At 39.7% G+C, this 20,576-nt stretch overlaps 1 protein-coding gene across 4 annotated transcripts in view; it reads left to right on the top strand.

Annotated features, from left to right (window-relative positions):
* Positions 1-20,041, top strand: part of SHROOM3 (shroom family member 3) — a 530,439-nt gene extending 510,398 nt beyond the window's left edge. For all 4 annotated transcript variants that reach the window (XM_077476349.1, XM_077476350.1, XM_077476351.1 and 1 more), the window contains 3 exons: positions 2,128-2,272; positions 14,772-15,044; positions 16,910-20,041. In XM_077476349.1, the coding sequence (XP_077332475.1) occupies positions 2,128-2,272; positions 14,772-15,044; positions 16,910-17,257 (766 nt within the window). In that variant the 3' untranslated portion in view covers positions 17,258-20,041. The remainder of the gene's footprint in view (positions 1-2,127; positions 2,273-14,771; positions 15,045-16,909) is intronic.
* The last annotated feature ends 535 nt before the right edge of the window (positions 20,042-20,576 follow it).

Genomic DNA, 20,576 nt, shown 5'->3' with positions numbered 1-20,576 from the left:
CTGTAAACTGCACTACGTGTTTTCCCTGCTGCTGTGTTTTCTGAAAAGGTGCAAGGACTTTTTCCCTGCGTTTTCAGTGGATACTGCAACCCATTCAAATGAATGGGGAAACATATATATGAACCAAGCCTTAGTGTTGTGTTGTTGCTATTAATATTATTTCATATTTACATTAAAAAAAATTCCACCAGGCAACCGCGATTTCCCGTTAACTGAGCAGGACCGTGGATCTGTGTGTGTAAACGCACAGATCCACATCCTGTCAGGTGAGGAGATCGATCCGTGTGTTCCCATTACAGAGGAACAGCGATCGGTCTCCTCCCCTTGTGAGTCCCCTCCCCCCAGTTAGAATCACTCCTAGGACACACAGTTAACCCTTTGATCACCCCTTAGTGGTTACCCCCTTCCCTGCCAGTGACATTTATACAGTAATCAATGCATTTTATAGCACGGATTGCTGTATAAATGTCACTGGTCCCAAAACAGTGTCAATAGTGTCCGATATGTCCGCCGCAATATCGCAGTCACAATAGAAATCACAGATTTCTGGCATTACTAGTAAAAAAAAAAAAAAAAAAAAATGCCATAATTCTATCCCGTATTTTGTAGGCGCTATAACTTTTGCGCAATCCAATCAATATACGCTTATTGCGATATTTTTGTTTACCAAAAATATGTAGAAGAATACATAAGGGCCTAAACTGAGGGGAAAAAAATCTTTTTTTTCAAAATAATTGGGATATTTATTTTAGCAAAAATTAATAAATATTGTGTTTTTTTTTTCAAAATTGACGCGCTTTTTTTGTTTATAGCGCAAAAAGTAAAAACCACAGAGGTGATCAAATAACAGCAAAAGAAAGCTCTATTTGTGGGGTAAAAAAATTATCAAAATTAATTTGGGTACAACATCGCATGACCACACAATTCCCATTCAAAATGTGACTGAGCTGAAAGCTGGAAATTGGCCTGAGCAGGAAGGGGGTCAAAATGCCCTGTATGGAAGTGGTTAAAATGGCTTTGGCACAACAAAAAGCTTGTCCTGAAAAATTGTATGTTAGTGTAAATAAAATAAAAAAGTATCACGGACAGTACTCAATTTTCTCTGTCACAATTGCACTAATACGACTACAATCACATTAAGTATGTTTGGCACAACAAAAATGATTATGTTAACTTTACTGTATATTTTTTATGCTTTTTCTCATTGTCGGATTAATATTCAGCATTTAATGTTTAGCTTTTCTATGATTGTTACATCTGTCAGTTAATACTGTAAGCATTAAGTTCACAAAACCTTGTATGACACTAAAAAGTAAGTGTCTGAAGAAATACTGTATAGGTGAATGTAATTAGAATGGGTGGACAATGGCGCCACCATGTGGTCGATGAAAGTGTGCTTTTTTATACCAAAAATTGATTAGCAATATTTTTAATCCTAGGAATATTATTATTATAAAATAATTAAGCTGTGTTCAATCCATTCTTTGAATCCTTTTCAAGTTATAACTTCCAATTATTTTAAGTTATAACTATTGCATGCTTCATTCTGTATGGTAGGATACAGATATATAGCATACAGTATAAAGTGTGGAGTGGACTTATGCCACGTACACACGACTGGACCTTCCGGCAGAAAAGTTCAGACGGTCTTCCCGACGGAGTTCCAACGGACTTTTGACTGAGTTATGACGGACTTCCGAACGGATTTACCCACACACGAACAGCCCAAAGTCTGTTAGTTTTGAAGATGATGACGTAAGATGGGACTAAAAAAGGAAGTTCAATAGCCAGTAGCCAATAGCTGCCCTTGCATCGTATTTGGTCTATTGGACCAGCATACAGACGAACGTTTTTTTGAAGACACGATCGTAATATCCGATGGAATGATTCCATTTTCTGCCGGAAAGTTCAGTCGTGAGTACGTGGCACAAATGTTACAAAAGACAATTTTTGCCTGGTTGCTATGGGTTACTTATCTTGGTATATCAACTCTATTCTGAGCCATGCCTGCTTGGATTAGACTGTGTTAGTGGCATAGCATTGTCATATTAGCAAGGAGCTATAACATGTCTAAAACAAATATTTATTGGCTCATATATTGAATGTTTTTCTCTGGCAATGTTACAGGAGAGAGGAGAAGAAAAACTCTACAGAGAATGTATTGAGCTCCTCCATACACTACTCCCTGTCTGCTTCTAAGGCTGAACTCCTGAGAAAAATCACAGATGTGCGCACAAAATCAGAAGGAAAAGATGATGTGAATCAAAAAAAGGTAAGCTGTGTTTTTTGTCTTGTACCTGGTATTCATTAAAGTGTTACTAAACCCACAACAGTAAAATCAGTCTGTATATGCAGTAAAACATGCTTGTTATACTCACTGTGAAACCTAAGTGGTTAATGCTCTACATTGTGTGAAAACACTGTTTGATTCTGTCTTCTCTGGTCCTCCCCCTCTTCCACAGTACCCAATCTATCTGCTGCTAGTGCAGAACCTTGGGGGCAAGCTGTACATGCTCAGTTTGGTGTGTATTGCTAGGGAGATTTTTTTTCTTGGGAGAGTGCATGTGATCAGCACATGGCCAATCAGCACTGTCCAGACAGAGGGCCAGGGGTCCTGTAGCCTTATAGGCAATCGGGGGAGAATGAAAATTCCTCCTACAAGCTTTAGCCTGACACTGTTAGAAGTCACAAGACTGCTATATACTGCTGATGAGAAAAGGTATTTAGAAGTTCTATTTGCTAAAATAATTGCATTTTCATTTTCTGTGTACTGTGGGAGACCAGATATAGTAAATGCAGGACCCTGGGTTTAGTAACACTTAAGTAACTTTTGTTTTTCTACCCGCCTGTAGTATAGGCGCATAATAATTATGTTGGGCCCACCTATGTGCCTATTAATTTGTGTGTTTTTTTCTCTTGTGCATTGATGTTAGTGGTGTTTAAAGAGGAACTGAATTCTGGGGAAAAATGGCAAGGTGAGAATAAAGGACTAATCACAATTAGTGCCTATAGGCCCCGTGGAAGATCTCCTTAATACATCAGAGACCCATTCTCCAATATAAATTGCTGCATTAAAGTAAAATAAAAAAAGTGGCAAAAAAAAAAACCAATTGAAATGGATGTTGTATTTACATTTGTGTGGTGCGATACACTGCAGGGCAGATGTGTAGCATTATAATGTGTATGTGCATTGTGATACCATGTGGAATAAATTACAATGCATCACAACACACATACAGTATATCACACACTGAGGTTTTCTTGCATTAAACCTCATCGTAATATAGGAGAACATGTGTATAAACATGCACAGAGGTGTAAAGAGAGCTGATTCTGGGTACACATGATGCAAAAATTGTCCGAAAGCGGTTGGTTAAGCAGGAACCGGACAACTTTCGGCCCATGTGTGCAGCTCCCTGTTTGACAGAAGCCGGTCTCATGACGGGCAAGCCAGAGGGTTCTGACAGGGGGGCCTCCTGTGAGAATACAATAGCACAGCAGGGGAGATTGCTGTACGGACATCGCTTATGTTTGTACAACGACCTGTCAGGTTTTTTTTTGTTCAGCCCTCTGGGTTGAATGAAGTAAAACTTATAGCATGGACCAGGCTTAAAGCAGTGGGTGGACTATTGGTATGAGGACTTGCAATGTGATAATGGGATTTCACCATAAGTCATTTTACCTTTAGAGAGACGTATTGCCCTGATGACAGTGTGGTAAGTTACTGTTGGCTCTTAAATTGACTACACCCTTTTGGATTTTGTTTCGGATCTGATTTATCAACAAATACAATTTATTACAAAGTGTTTCCTAGTCTCCAGAAATAAGTAATGAATGGGATACACCTTGAGTGTTGTATGTACCAGAATGCTAAATGCAGAGATGGCCAAGAATGAAGATAGCATATTGTTTATTGATTCATGAATACGAGCCCTTAAAGAGATTTTATAAAAAAGCAAAGCATGTGTGAAGGTGCTTAATGGAATAAGCCATTTCCCAAATCATGCCACTGATAATTTGGGGAAGTGAAGCTGAACCTGTTCACCAATTCACTGTCCTATAAATAAGTTGTATAGGAGCCAAGGAATTTCTGTTTACATCAGAAGATTCTCATTAAACATTATTTTAAGTGTTTTCCTATCTTTTTGAGAACAATTTTGCCACACCTTGTGACTAAAGACCAGGTCTTGATCAGTTTATGACTCCCTGGCATGTGGGTACGAAATATAAGGCTGGCCATAGGCGTTTGAATCTTGGCCGGTTCAGCAGCAAATGGCCGAGATTCAAACCATGTATTGGCAGGCTAAATGTACTCAAGTTCATCAATCGATCAACTTGGGTACAACCAGCCTGACAAATTTTACATACGATTATCGCTAGAGACTGGTATAGCCGCTAGTAATAATCACTGTCTTCTCCTGGCAGGGACAGCTTCCTCCACCCCCTGCCAGGATAATACAGTGGCTCCATGGGTGGGATTCCCCTGTCCCCTGTTACAGGAAAGAAATTTGCTCCATGTATGCCCTGCCTAAGCCAGCCATGTTATGGTGCACAGCTTTCTCCACTAGAAGCACCCTACCTTCTCCTACTTATGGGCATCCTCTTAAGGGTCTTATTTAGTGTAGACTTTTGCTTAGACTTTTGCATTTCTCACTGCACATACCTACTTTCTGTTCACAGCACTTACTGTGACTTTTTTCTTTAAAATGCCTCATGCTACAACTAGTCATCAACATATATTACAGTTTATAAGCGCTGTCACTGATTTTTAAAATTTGCACGAAAGGAAACAGGAACACAAGTGAAAATGTTGCTCATCTTCAGTTTTCCACAGAATAAAAGATAAAACCAGTGCAAAAATGTAATAAATATATTGAACAAGAATAAGATACAACTTTTTTCTTTTTCTCACTATTGGCAAAAGTTGCTAAAGTTTCCCTTTTATTTTTTACAAACAGACCACAAGTTATACAAGATAAAAAGTAGAGTGCAGGATGGATTACTGCATAGTTAACATTGCCTGTGGCCTAGGGTGGCAAACCTGCCAGGGGGCACACAGACACTCAATCATTATGTTGATAAATGATAGTAACACATTCTGATGTTTAATAAATAGCTGCCATTTTTATTATTGCTCTTCTTGCATGTTTTGTGTATTTTGTTGGTGTACTGTGTACATACAGCTCATTCATTATTGGGCGGTAAACCTAGAACCCAGCTGTTAGCACACAGAGGTGACACACACAGGAGAAACTTCTTGTGCATTACCATCAAATAAATGTATTAAAAAAAGATAAATGGATACTCACAAAAGTTTAAAAACGGCAGGCATAAAACATGATTGCTTCAGTCGTAGGCCATGTGTCCTGTCTGTGACCATTTAAATAGTTCCTAGATTGTAAGCTCTAACGAGCAGGGCCCTCTGATCCCTCCTGTATTAATTTGTATTGCAAGTGTACTGTCTACCCTCATATTGTAAAGCGCTGCGCAAACTGTTGGCGCTATATAAATCGTGAATAATAAAAATAATAATAGTGACTTGGCTTGAGGTTGGTTTAGCTCTAAGAAAGGGAGTCTATCCCCTGAAACACGTCAGCCTTCCAGTTGTAGGAACCAAGGACAGGACACACCGCCTACGGCTTAAGCAATAAGGTTTTGTGTCTGCTGTTTTTATAATTTTGTGAATATTCATTCGATTTTTTGCATTTAATAATTGTGTTTGATAGTAATGCACAAGGAGTTTGCACCATCCTCTGTGCGTTGTTTGCAGTGAACTGAGGATTTCTCAATCTGTGGAGCTGAAGAAGCATTACAAATAGAAATACAATTAGGAGTTCCTTGAACTGAGCACTAGAGTATTTTTGACAAAGAGGTGACAGTTTGCGGCAATCTTCTAGTCAGAGGTGCTTGTTTTATAGACTTTGAGACAGAAAATGTGTTCTTTTCATTCCTGGTCTTTGTGTGCCGTGTGTGGCTATAATGTATGATTTTGTTATACTAAGGCTAGCCAGTCCACTGGGTAGGAGGAGGTAGGTTGCATATTATATCACTACCATGCATTGTATATGATTATAAAGAATATGAACGATAAGAAACAGTCCAACATTTTAACTGAGGTCGTTATATTTTAGGCAGATACAAATTGTATGCAACAAAGAGAAAAAGCGGCACATCCAGAGATGAAGAAAAATGTGTTAGTTTATTGTATTGAATCAAAGGTTAAAAAACATGACACATGAAGGATCCACAATGTTCAGTAGACGCGTTTCACACAAAGTGCTTAATCATTGCAAATTGTACAAATTGTACTTTGGAAGGAAGATATCTTCTTCCCAAGCATTACCATTTGATTCAAAAGCCAGAAGAGCCACATGTCCTTGGGAACAGAAGAAAGTGATCTAAGTGATTAGTGCCATGCTGATAATTACACTGGCATTCTTCCTTGTGCAGGGCACAAAGGAAGAATGCCATTAGCACAGTCATTATGGAGGGTAGATAGTGGAGGGCTTACTTGGGCAATCAATGCCCACTTTTGTGTCTGCACAATAGCGTCATGCCTGCTGGTGTTTTGGAATTACAGCAATACTGATTAATGAAAAGAAAACAAGTTTGTAGGTCAAATCTGCTGCCCATTGCATGGAAAAATATGACAGACAGAATAATCATGGAGACTCTGTAAGCGTGAAGAGGGCAAAGATTGATTTACATTTTTTTCTGTGGTGAAGATTCAGGCAGTTATGATGTGAAGCCTTTTCATCATGTAAATAGGACGCAGCATAGGAGCACTGCTCCACACCTTGCTGACAGTGAGCAGCCAGCTACTTCATAGCATCACAAATCCATTACACTTATGTCAGACATTTTAGAAATGGGAGAATCCAATTTATGCAGATCATTTAGGGACATGGAAGAGGCAGTGAAACAGTACTTTCATACATTGTAAAGAATTTTTTGTGAACCATTTAAAAGGTATCTACCGTACACAGACGTAGTCTTTAAGAATAGTTCCTAAATGTATTCTGTTTTTTATCTAAGGTAAAATAGTAATTAACTGGGTTGGTTAAAAAAAATCTTCAAAAGAAAGCATATGGAGACAGTTATTTTGGTCAATGTCACGTGCTGCATTTCATTCGGATGAGTTTTTTTTACCTGCTATGTCATTAAAATAAAAGTGCAAAGCTTTAAAGAATAAGTTCACTTTTGAGAACATGTTACATGTTCCCACTGCTGCAGCCACTCCTTGACCCACCCCCCCAAGGATCTTCTCCCCGAACTCGCCGTGGCATTTAAAAAAAAAGTGGCTGTGCGGGGCTCCACCCATATGGTTGCGTCACTCGTTCACAGTGTTCTGTGAATAAATGAACTACAAGTACCAACAGTCTTTGTGGCTGTCAGCCTGCAGTTCTCAATGGACTACCAGGGTGTACTTGAGCTCTCTAGGTAGTTCATTGATGCTTCCTGTAGGTGTCTAACTGCCTGTCCCAATGAGGTACGAGCACACAGCTTACAGAGACAGGCTGCAGGAGTCCGACATTGCACCCACAATCTGGTGATTGCGGGTGCAATGCTTTGCAGGCTCCTAGTAAGAAAATTAATAAATGCACATTTTTTTTACCTGCAAAAAGATGTGCATTTATTGTTTTTTTTACAAAGGTGAACTTATCCTTTAATGTCATGTAGTTCACATAATTCCTTTTAATGTGAAATATCACCCAGCCAAAATATATTTTCAGAGGACATCAGAAGCAGAGTACATGAGGCTCTTAAGACTCGGCTATAAAATTATGTTCAATGATATTGTATGTAATTTATTCTTCATGGTCAGGACAAATAAAAACAATATACTGTATATATGTGTATATACAGGAATACCCCACTTTTAAGTACACAATGGGATTTATTTACTAAAGCTGGAAAGGGCAAAATCAGGCTCACTTCTGCATAGAAACCAATGAGCTTCCAGGTTTTATTACCAAAGCTTAATTGAACAAGTTGGGGTTAGAAGCTCATTGGTTTCTATGCAGAAGGGAGCCCGATTTTGCACTTTCCAGCTTTAGTAAATAAACCCCATTGTGTACTTAAAAGTGGGGTATGCCTGTACTGCATATATCATATTAAAACATAATGGAATGCAAAAGTGCACTTGCATACTTGCACATTATGGCAGACTTACCTCTGGGTCTTCTGCCCTGTTTCACCAGTGAGAGGTACTTCACAATGTTTATCGCTTTAGGCTCCATTTTATATTGTAAAGGGTAGCTCTTTACTTTGACAAAAGAAGCCTGTTGCTTCAAGTGATTGTAAAGCTTTTTATTTTTATTTTATTAAAATAACAAACGTGTTATACAGTACTTACCTGCTCTATGCAATAGTTTTGCACAGAGCAACCCCGATCCATCCATTCTTGGGTCTCCCTCCTTGAGTCCCACTCCTAGATCCACTTCCCCCTCCCGCCGAGTGCCCCCATAGCACATCGCTTGCTATGGGGGCACTCATGCATGCTTGCTCAGCTTAACCTTTCCCACCACTCCCTCCTTACTGGCTCAGATTGACAGCAGGGGGAGCCAACGGCTCAAGCTGCTGTATCTGAGCCAGTGAGGTGTGAGAGAGCCTCAGGTATGTATTTAGGGGGACTGCGGGAGGAGCTACATGCAAAGGTTTTTTTTTTAACCTCACTGCATACAAGCACTGCCTTTACAAGCACTTTAAACAGCTCAGTGACTCATCAGCAGTGACTTCATCCCAGTAATTGAGGACTCTTTCCAAATCTTGCCTCAGAGACGCTTTAGCTTACATATAATGCTCTAGGAATCCTTTGCCATGCATTTAAATGTTTATTTGTAAAACAAATATTGTACACAAACAATAAAAATACAGGATAGAAAAGAGTAAAAAAAAAAAGAAAAATTAAATTAAATTAACCCAAACCAGTGTTTTCTTCTTTTAGGTAAGTACTGTGAAACATGGTGGGGGAATCATAAAAAGTAGGCTGCATACTGCCTCCAATAATTAATTTGAGAATTCATTTTTATTTAATAACCATATGATGCACAAGGCAGAGCTTTACAAAGGAAGTAATTCATACAGTCATACATATATACTGTACACTAAGGACAATTTTAGACATAAGTAATTAACCTACTATTATGTTTTTGGATTGTGGAAGGTCACCAAAGCACCAATAAAGTACCCACACAAATACACAAAGAAAATGGTGTGATTTCAAAACAGTAACCAATATGCCTGTGTAAAACTGTCTACTGCACTTTAAAGTTACAGCTTTGTTGAGGCATTACATCATCATATTAAATCATGTTTGCATAGTAATTTGTGGGATTCACTTGTTATTTTTTAATCTACCATATCATACAACTAAGTCTTTATATCTTTGTTCCGAGGAAGGTTTTATTTTTATCAGAATTTTGCTTGACTGGACCTGCTTTCTGGTTTATTGTCATCTGAGAATATTTTAGCTTCCTAATTATTGGTTACGAAGTGCTTGGTTCTCAGACCTACCCTAATCTGTACAAATAATCAAAGTTAGTGAAGCTGTAACTGCCTATTACCTGGGAAAATTCACCTCTTCCTAAGAAACTCAATGGATATCAGATAACAGCAGGGAATTCCAGATCCATGTACAAGCAGAAAAGTGGTAGGGTATTTAACTACACATTTTGATTTTGGATAGAATGTGGCAAATTGAACAAGGTGCCATAAATCACAAGTCTAGAAAAGCCTACCAAAACCCCATCCTAATAGACAAGATAATATGAAAAAACATTTGCTCCTCTATGGAGAGGACTTTAACATGGGCAGGTGGCCATACAGAATATACAAAATTATATCAAAGTAATAATGCGTAGTTTAATAATAATAATTAAAATTAACAATTTTAGATACAATACAAATTACATGTGTTTACAAACATAAAGTGACAAATATACAAAATACATGCCCTGTTACACTGTATACTTCCTCAATCCAACTGTATGGCAACACCCTACAGTGGACGAAGGGCAACGAACCCAACGCGTTTCGAGATCTTAGATAAACTCTCTTCATCGGGGGTATAAATAAATTGCATCAAACAGAAAACAGGAAATCTAAAAGCAGAATAGCACAAAATGTAGTATCTATATCAATAAAAAAAAACAATTAAATAGTAATAAGTAAGAAGTTGCAGGAGAAAGGGAAAGACAAAGGAAAAGGAAAAAAAAAAAAAGCATCACTCACCACTATAGTAACCAGAGTCAATACACTGGACGGTATAGAGGATTTAAGATAGTGAAAAGAGGAACCCTCTATCCAAACACTGGGAAGTGGATCGTGCACCAGTAGGATCAGCAAACGTCACTCAAATGACCCATAAAACAAAGTACTCACAAGGGACATCAATTGGTATGACCCTATAAGATAAGCAGGGCACTGTAAGGAGAAGGGGTATATTAGTACATTGCAAGTGAATATTGCAGTATACCAAAGATTGTATACAGCAGTATATATATAGCCCAACTCCAGTGAGAAGATGAACATAATCATATACATGAAAATGATGACTCATCCAGGGAAAGATTAGCAGATGCTAAATCCACCAAAAAATATAATAACTATACACCAGGTTCATTAATTGAAAAATAAGTACGTATCGAATATACAGGTTTGCCCAGACCAAACGAAGGAGTAACTCCAACCAACAAAAAAAATATATAAAAATATAAATATATACCTGGTCTTAAGTATTGACCAAATATGTAAAGGGAGCCCAAATTTATTTCTCTATATCAAACAGTCCGCCGCCCAGAGTGGAAACAAGTCGCATACTGGCAGATTTGATATATAAAGCAGCCAAGCCCTGAATAACAAAAAAAAAAAAAACATGTATAGGTACTGACATCCAAAATGATATATATTAGTCCAAGAGTGCATATATAAATTGATAACCTCAATAACCATGCACAAGCTGTTATGTAGGCAATTCATAAAAAATTATAATCAGAATTAGAGGCGATTCAGTTCGCATTGTGCGCTATACAAGTATTTCATTCATTCATTCATTCACTTACAGCACATGTAGCAAATGGTTACACCGGGCTCACGTCCTGAAACTTCAAAGACTGAGCCCAGACTAAATACAGCCAATAATTGAAGAGGGGCGGGTCTGAGGGATGATCCCATGTCAGAGGAACAGCCAGTAGGATGAATAGAGGGGCGGTCACAGACATAATGGCGCGAAAAGCAAAAGCCAAGCCCGCCGTCGTTATGCCAACGTGCGTGGCGTCACTGGATTCAATACAAGAGCCCGACGTTAGTATAGTGATGCGCACGGCATGGCATGCAAGCCCGCCGTCACCATGGAGAAATGCGCGTCAATATTCAACCCGACGCGCAGCTAGGTGGATTGTCCCTCGGGCGGTGATGTCCACTGACACACCAATACAATGATAGGCGGCCGTCTCCCGGAGCCCAAACAACACCAAAACTCGGCGATGGGTGGGCAACAGCAACATAACGTTGGACAATCACTGTCCCGCGGCGCAAACACATCCGGGCATGCGACCCAGAGAAACTAGATCACATGACCGAATGATAGTAGGAGGCAGCCACCCCGAATGGAGAGGCTGCCTCCCATGCGCCGAGTGAGGACAGCGTCAAAGGTCACGGCAGCGAAGCAGATCCACTAGACACCACCAAAAACCCAGTGGCAGTAGAATAAATATAAATAAATATGAAAAAAGGATGAAATACAATAAAATGGAATAAAAAAATAAAAAAAATCCTTCCATTCCTTCACTAATCATTAAAAGGTTCCCATTCACTACCACCCGAGGTAAAACCCTCCAAGAATGGTCTAAAGGATAAAGTACCATTCAAACCAGGAGGGAAGGTGGCCTTCAGCTGAAAAATCCAACGCTGTTCACGCTGGAGTAACATCCGATTGGGATCACCTCCCCGCATTTTGAAATGAACACGGTCCAGAATAACAAAAGAAACTTTAGGACATACTCCAGCGTGAACAGCAGTAACATGTCTCCCCAAGGGGAGAGTGGGGGTGCAAGATTGTAAAGAAATGAAATGCCGATAGGCCCTCTTCCAAAACTCCTGGATAGTTTTCCCTACATAAAAGCAGTTACAACTGCATAAAAGTAGGTAAACAACACCTGGTGTTTTGCAGTTGGCATAATGGCGAGGTCTATATCGCTCGCCATTAGGTAGTATCAGATTGGAGGTAGTATTTATAAACCAGCAATAACTGCAACCGACACATGTGAAGGTACCAAAACGTTTACATTGATCCTTACGATTCTCACCCCTAAATTCACTGGATACTAATTGGTCGCACAAAGATCTAGCCTTCCTGAAGGTAAAAGATGGAGTTTTTGAAACAAATGGACCAATAGTCGGGTCCATAGTGAGGACATGCCAGAACTTGCGTATTATGGCCTTAACTCTATTAGACTGATTGGAATAGGTTGTGATAATAGAGATTGGATTCAACTTTTTACTTTTTAAGGAAGGGTTGTCAAGTAAATCCTTTCTAGTTCTCCCACAAGCTCGTCTGAAAGCCTTCTTGAGACAGGTATTCGAGTAGCCCCGTTCGAGGAGTCGTGCTTTCAGAGAATCTGCCTTCTTCTTGAAAACATGATCGTCTGAGCAGTTTCTCCTAATTCTGAGGTATTGGCCATACAGAATGGAATTAATAAGTGTAGGTGGATGGAAGCTAGATGCATGCAAAATGGAATTGCCTGCCGTAGGTTTTCTATAAAGACTGCTACTGAGGTGTCCCTTTTCATCTTTGTGGATGGTTACGTCTAAGAATGTGATATTATGCCGATCAAAGGTCATAGTAAAGTTGAGGTTAAACTGATTCTGATTCAATCTAGTAAGGAATGACTGTAGTAGTTCAATCGGGCCATTCCACACCAGTAAAATATCGTCAATATAGCGTGCCCACATGGACACATTCATCATGAGTGGGCTAAGGTCCGCATCACTATTAATGGCCTGTTCCCACTCCCCCAGGTACAGATTGGCGTACGATGGGGCACACAAGGTCCCCATGGCAACGCCCTGTACCTGGAGGAAGTGGGAACCGTTAAAGACAAAATGATTATGGTGGAGGATGAAATCGAGAGCATCCAAGATGAAGTTCCTGATAGTTGGATCTAAGACCAGATCTCTAGATAACACATTCCTGATACAGGCCATGCCTTTATCATGGGGAATGGAGCTGTAAAGAGCTTCCACATCCACCGCCACCAAAATAGCGGTAGGGGGAATAGAAATCCCATCAATACTTTGTAACAGTTGAAGAGTATCTTGGATGTAACTAGGCAGTTTGGCTACATACCGGCGAAGATGACCGTCAATCCATTCACTTAGTTTGGCCGTGATGGATCCATTTCCCAAGATTATGGGACGACCTGAAGGATAACGTAAGCTCTGTAATTTAGGTAAACAATAAAAGGTTGGGATACGGGGATTTTTTGTCCTTATAAATTCCCATTCATTTTTGGTAATCACATTTAAAGACCGTGCACCATCCACAAGATTATAGAACTCTTGATAAAGTTTAGTGACCATTTCCCCTGAAATGTTCTTATACCAATCTTTATTGTATAGAATTTTGTTACACATTTCTACATAGAAGGTGTTATCCATAACTACTATGTTGCCACCTTTGTCAGATGGTTTAATAGTGATGGATGTGTTATTGGCCAAAGATTTTAGAGCTTGTCTCTCCATTGCAGTCAGATTGTCATCATCCACATTTGTGATACTGATCTGGCAGATCTCCTGGCATACTAATTTAACGAATGCCAATACATTGGCGTTCGTAGCAAGAGGAGGGAAGTAATCTGATTTCTTTTTCAGAGTTGTTTGAGGCACTGATGGTAGGTCGGATTGGTGGAATCGGCCCAGAAGATATCCTACATTGACACGATCAATAAGATCAGTGGATTAATTTTCCTCAAGTAATTCGACGAGGTTATCCAGGGCTTTAAGTTCCTGGATCTCCAAGTTGGATTTATGAGGAGCGTCTTTCGAATAAAGTTGTTTGAGTATCAATTTTCTGGCAAAAAGTTGCACATCTTTGAGGACTTCAAATCTGTGCAAATTTTGATTTGGACAGAAACTCAGACCTCGAGCTAAAACCTGAATCTCAGTGGGGTCAAGGATGTGGGAAGACAAGTTGACCACATTGAGATCCTGGATATCTGTCCAAAGTGGGGGTGGGACCATAAGGCCCATCTCCACTGGCTACCTTTCATTGTAGATCAGTAAGCATGCTAGACCTGGTCAATCTGTCCAAAGTATTGGTCACACTCGATTTACCCCCCAAGGTAGGGCCTCTGGTCGCCATCTGGGTTTTAAAGATGGGTGCCACTGTTTCATCTTTCGAGGGAGGGGCAACCTGGTTACTGTTTCGACCCCCAGGCATAGATTGAGTGAAATTTTGGGATATTGGGGTCTCTGATGGTTCAGATTTTGATTTCTTTAAATTTGACCTACTCCCATTGGTCTTGCTCTTGCTAGGCCTTTTTGACCCCCTAGAGCCCCCTGGATAGAATGTGGAACAATTAGGACTTCTGTCATGGTTTTATTGCTATCTCTGCCCAAACTGCCTCTGTTTATTGCTTTAGTTTACACATTTAATACAAGAGAAAAATAGATTTTACATAAAACACGTGTTAGGAATATAAGTAGATATACTGTATATCTTAGGATATGGTAACTAGAAATTCATCAGACATATGTTCTCATATCTGCAGGTGGAATTAATTGCCAATCGTATCCGTAAACTTGAGATCTTGAAGGGTGCCAAGGACAGTCTTATAGTCGATATAAAGGTCAACAACAGTCTTGGTGAGCAGGTGGAGGCATTGATCGAGCAACTCTGCAAACCCAATGAGTTTGACAAGTATAAAATGTTCATTGGAGATTTGGACAAGGTGGTGAACCTTCTGCTCTCACTGTCAGGGCGCTTGGCCAAAGTGGAAAACGTACTAAGCACCTTTGGTGAAGATGCCAATGCTGAAGAACGGGTACGTTAATCTTTTTAATTTTAATTTAATTATAAAAGCCTGTTTGTTGTATTCTATCTGAGATGAGTTATCTTCTCATCTCTCCTACAGCTCAACTGTTTTTCATCATCTACTGCTTTCTTTCAGCTCATTGTTCTTTAAGAATCCAACCATCTTAGAGTATACACTTTTTCTGAATGTAACACTCTGTCATGCGTTTTTGGTAGAGAAAAGCCAGGATGAGAAACTGAGAGATCTAGTAGTAAAAGTAGCACACTGTACGCACATAGTTAGGCGCACATTTAACCACTTGAGCGTCCTAGATGTTATCCCCTTGCCAGCCAGTGTCATTAGTACAGTGACAGGGTATAGTATTATCACTGATCACTGTATTAATGTCACTGGTGATGTCAGTGGCAGTTAGTGTCAGATTAATCGCCACACTCCCCTTATAAGTCACTGATCATCGCCATTAGTAGTATTAAGAAAACAAAAATAACAGTATACAGTATATACCCTAGAATGTAGACACTATAACTTGCACGCAAACTAACAAATGTAAGTTTATTGGGATTTTTTATAAAAAACATGTGACAATACATTTTGGCCAAAATTTATGTAGAAATTTGATTGGGGGGGGGGGGGATATGTTTTATAGCAGAAAGTAAAAAAAAAAAGTTTTTTTCATAATTTTCATTTTTTTTGTTCATATTAAAAAAAAAAAGTAGGGATAAAATGCCACCAAAAGAAATCTCTATTTGTGTGAAAAAATATATATATTTAAATTGGGTACAGTGTTGCATAACCGCACAATTACCAGTTAATATATTACAGTGCTGAATGGCAAAAATGGCCTGGTCATGAAGGTGGCTGGTGGTGCAGCCTTTTTGCATCTGGTGTGAAAAGGCCCTAACAGCTTCAGTTTGTTTCCTTAGTTACTAAGGCCACATTAGGGACACAGGGCCCTATACAGCAGGAAGAGCCTGTTTATCTTTTTTACTAGCATGTACAGCAGCTGCATGCATATGTATAGACTGTATAGACAGACATGCAAGGATGGGTGCATGGCCCCAGGTGCACAGACTCTGCATCGGGGGGGGGGGGGGGGGCTGTGCACCCATACCTGTGAAACCAGACTGTGATGAAGAGCCAATGCATATCCATTAAAGGCTGCCTGCATGCAGCTACCTTCTACTAGAAAAACATAAAAAAAATATTTTCCCACTGTACAAGGCTCTGTGCCCAATGTAATAATCCCTCTATACAAATTGCATCAAAGTGGTTGTAAAGGCAGTCTTCATTTTATGCATGAAGGTAAAAAACCTTCTGTGTGCAACAGCCCCCCCCCCCCCCCCAGCCCCCTCTAATACTTGCCTGAGCCCCCTCTCAATCCAGCGATGTCCACAAGAGCCTTGCCTCTCCGGGGACTCGTATTCTTGATTGGCTTTTAAAAGCAGCTGTTAATCACAACCAGTAAGCCAATCAGGAGATGGAGGGGTCAGGCCCAAGACACGGCTCTGTGTGTGAGTGGACACACAGAGCCACAGATCAGAAGCACGCCTGCTTGGGTGCACCCAGAGCAAGCTGCTTGTTGTGGGATGAGCCAGGAGCACCGCCGTGGGACACGAGCTGATCTGTGAAAAACCATTGCACAGAGCAGATAAGTATACCATGTTTGTTATTTTAAAAAAAACAAGACTTTAATATTGGTTTAATCTGTAGGTGATCTGTTGTTCTTGAGTGAGTGTAAGCTCTAACAAGCAGGGCACTGTGCAAACTGTTGGCTCCTGTATTATAATAATAATAATATTAAAAAAGTATACTATGTACTGTTTGATTAATTTGATTAGTGTTTGACTAATCATGTGTTTGATACTTTGTTGCAGAACACCTGGAATGAAAAGAAAAAGCAGCTCTGTGGTCAACATGAAGATGCCCGTGAACTCAAGGAGAACCTTGATCGCAGAGAAAAGTTGGTGACAGATATTTTAGGAAACTACCTCACCAGGGACCAGTTTCAGGACTACCAGCATTTTGTGAAAATGAAGTCAGCGCTTCTTATTGAACAGAGAGAGGTGGACGATAAAATCAAACTTGGTCAGGAGCAACTGGATTGCCTATTAGAAAGTTTACCTAGAGATTTCATGGACAACAGAAAAGTGCCTTTGAAAGAAGAAGGTGTGTCTTCTTCGGGGAATGTAAAGATGCTTCCACCATTGACCACTTCACTTTAATGTTCTTCTCAGCAACTCAGGCAGATGTATACATTAACTAGATAGTCATTCAAATTAAATTGTGTTACAACCACAGTAATTATGGCTATAAATCAAAGAAGTGTCAAGTAAGGAAAATTCTGGATGGCACTTCATTGGTGGTAAAGGGATGTGTTATTCCACTGCCTCGTTCATACAGTACTAGGTGCTCCTGGGAACAGTGAAAATCCATGCAAACCACATGTAATGGAGCAAGAAGACAATACATTATTCTTGTGTCCACACTGTGAGACTTCAAGCCTGTAGCTATGAGGGATTTATGCCTTATTGACTCTGCTTTTCTATTTATAAAACTCCTTTTTTTGTAATTCAGTTATGTAAGTTTTGTATATAGGCTAACCTTTATTCTGCTGTAGAGATTGCCTTTTCATGTTGTAATGAAAATTAACTAATTCAGTGGTGCCCAGTAAGTAAAATACTTACTTTATTTGCATTTTAAGTTTACATAAACTCACCCCTTTTGGATTGACAGATGTACCATGTAAAAGAAGAACAATGTAGGGAATTTTCTGGCTGATATTTTTTTCTGTGCTTATGAAGTCAAAAGATCTGTATTGATTGTGCCAATGAAAAAAAGGTAAAAAACCCAAATTTTGCTTTCACAAACCTTGGAATTGCAATCAGAGTATTTGATGAAGCACTGCAGAGGCAGAGATTGTCTTCAAAAAGCATGTCGATAGATCCTAAGATATACACAGCTGGAGTTATGTACAAAATTGAACTTTTCCTGTGGAAGTTAAGCTTGCCATCACTCTCTACTACTTACCCATGCACACTATTGATCAGTAAAGCCATGAAATATATTGAAAGGCCAACATTAGGGTCTAGGAGGCAGGATGGGGTGGTACACCCACCCACCCCCCATATAGGAAAGATTTAAAAGAGATGTATGGAATTATTTTTTTTGTTCAATCATGCTTACCTAGGTGGATGCAGCATCGGTACGGTGCTGCATCTGTCACCCTCTGGCTCTAACACTGAGAACTGAGTGATCAAACACCTCCGATTGTTTGGTTCCCATAGCTCCCCAACAAGAGAGCTGGGGACTGTCAATCACCGCTCTCTGCTCTGCCCCCTTCTCCCTCACTGGAGAGCTAGGCTGTGGAGGGGATGGGAGCATCCGGCTCAGCCTCTCAGCTGATTGCTGAGAGGCTGAGCTAAGTGCTGGTCCAGGAATGTGGGTATATCCCCGAGCCTGGACTGGCTCTATGATGTCTTCAGCCCGCTGTCTGCTGAAAACTGGTTACAGGAGTGTAGAATGAACTGTACTCCGGTGATCCACAGGTGAAGTACCGCCAAACAAGCTTTGGCTGTACTTCTTCTGTAAAGTATATCTAAAGCCCAGCATTTCTTTTTTTTTTTGGATATAGTCAAGAAGGTTAAAACTGCGGTAAATTTTTGCCATCTTCATCTTATTAGGGAGATTTACTTTCACTTCCTGTCCAGTAGACCTAATAGGAAGTGAGAGGATATCTTTTCAATGTGTGAGAAATCCCTTCTAAAGGCCTATACACACGATCAGACTTTTTGACAACAAACATAGCTGTTTTAACATCCGACTGTGTATACGCTCCATCGGACAAACTTTTTCGGTTTTCATAGGACTTTTGTTAGCTCTGTGAATGAACTTTCCAGCAACAAAAGTCCAATGGAGCAAAGTCCGATTGTGTGTACAGAAAACCATAGATCTTTTGTACAAAGTACAAACACGCATGCTCAGAACCAATGCAAAAGATCAGACAACAATACAGAAGTTTACCAAAGGTGGTGGTAAAGAGCAGCAAAATCATGTGATTTGGTGAAAGTTGGCTGAAAAAGTCCTGCCATATGCAATACAAGTTCACGGCCGACGCCCTTTGTACAAAAATCCACAGGAAAGTTTGTACAAAGTCTGATTGTGTGTATGAGGCTTTAAATGGTTGTAATGGGAACATGTGTCCTTAATGAAAGGTTTCCTCTTCATTCCTGTTCTGATGGCAACTCAAAAATTAGATTTTACCCTCACATTCTCAGTGACATTGGAGATCAGGACAATTAGAGAGAGGGAATCTTCCTGTTGGGGACATAGACAGCAATAATTAAAAAAAGATGTTCCTGTGGCTCTACCCCCTCATCGCTCTATATAAAACTAAAACTAAATTTTGCCTTTGGTTATACTTTAACATTTCACACAGATTCAGTAGCTTGGGTCTCTGGATCTGCTGATTGTCTTGGCATGTAGTTTTCACCAAAAGTTACCTGTGTTTACAATTTCTTTTATCATATGTTCAGTCTGAATTGCTAAGGTTTGTGACGGATTTAATTAAAATACATGCCAGCCTTTAACATTCAAACAGTGCCTAACACATATGAAGTGCATTTTTGGAAAAACGTTTTACAAGTACCAATTTAAAAAATGGTATTGTCTGTGACAGCATGCTGTAGGTGCCATTTTGTATGGCGGCTTAGAAAATGACATCAATGGATGGCATTACGTTTTAATTGCTGCTTGTTGGACATTTTCCTAAATGCCTTACATTGGTCTCTGGCACATAAAAAAGGGGAGGGGGTTCGCTTTGCTTGTTTGAAACATGTCCTTTTAAAGGAGACACTTTGCTCAGCAAAGATATACTGTGTGTCACTTCTCAATTGTCCACTTTGTTTTATGTATTTCTGTTTTTCTTATGCAGACACAAATGCAGCACCATATTTGAACTCTGATTTCAGGCAATAACAAAACAATAAAAAAAATATTGTTGAAATCCAGTTTATAACATTTTTCTGTAATAATTTTTTTTTTAATCCAGGGATTTATAGCATGCTAAAGGACTAAGGACTATCTTCAAAGCAAAACAACATGAACAAATTACAACTGATCATATGCATACAGGCCACATACCTTTACAAACTTTTTTAAATATACAAATAGCTACATAGTGTGGGGACCTGCAAAAATTATTCAATCTGTATTTGTCCCGGTAGGATATTGCACTAGTTAGTAGGTAGGGCAGGCCGTAAATGGGCGGGGGGGGTGAGGTCAATCAAAGACATCTCTATTCGAACCTGGGCTTCATGCTGTTTTCTAATCCAATGAGAAACAAAAGGGGTGGGATCAAAAGGGGTGGGATCAGTGATGTCAATTCCCTTATATGGACACCTGCCCATATTTGGTCAACGTCATTCAGTCAAAGCCCAGGTTCAGATAGAAATGAGTTTGAAGGATGCCTGAGCTCATCTCTACTGCCTACTGTTGAGATGTAAAAGCTTTTCTTCTGGTATGCAAGAGCTGTCCTCCTGAAAT

This window comes from Lithobates pipiens, unplaced genomic scaffold, assembly GCF_037356315.1.
Source record: "Lithobates pipiens isolate NorthernLeopardFrog02 unplaced genomic scaffold, aLitPip1_a1.2 Scaffold_13, whole genome shotgun sequence".
NCBI classification, from domain to species: domain Eukaryota; kingdom Metazoa; phylum Chordata; class Amphibia; order Anura; family Ranidae; genus Lithobates; species Lithobates pipiens.
Note: the sequence above shows the minus strand (reverse complement) of the source record. Positions and strands in the feature narration are given on the sequence as shown.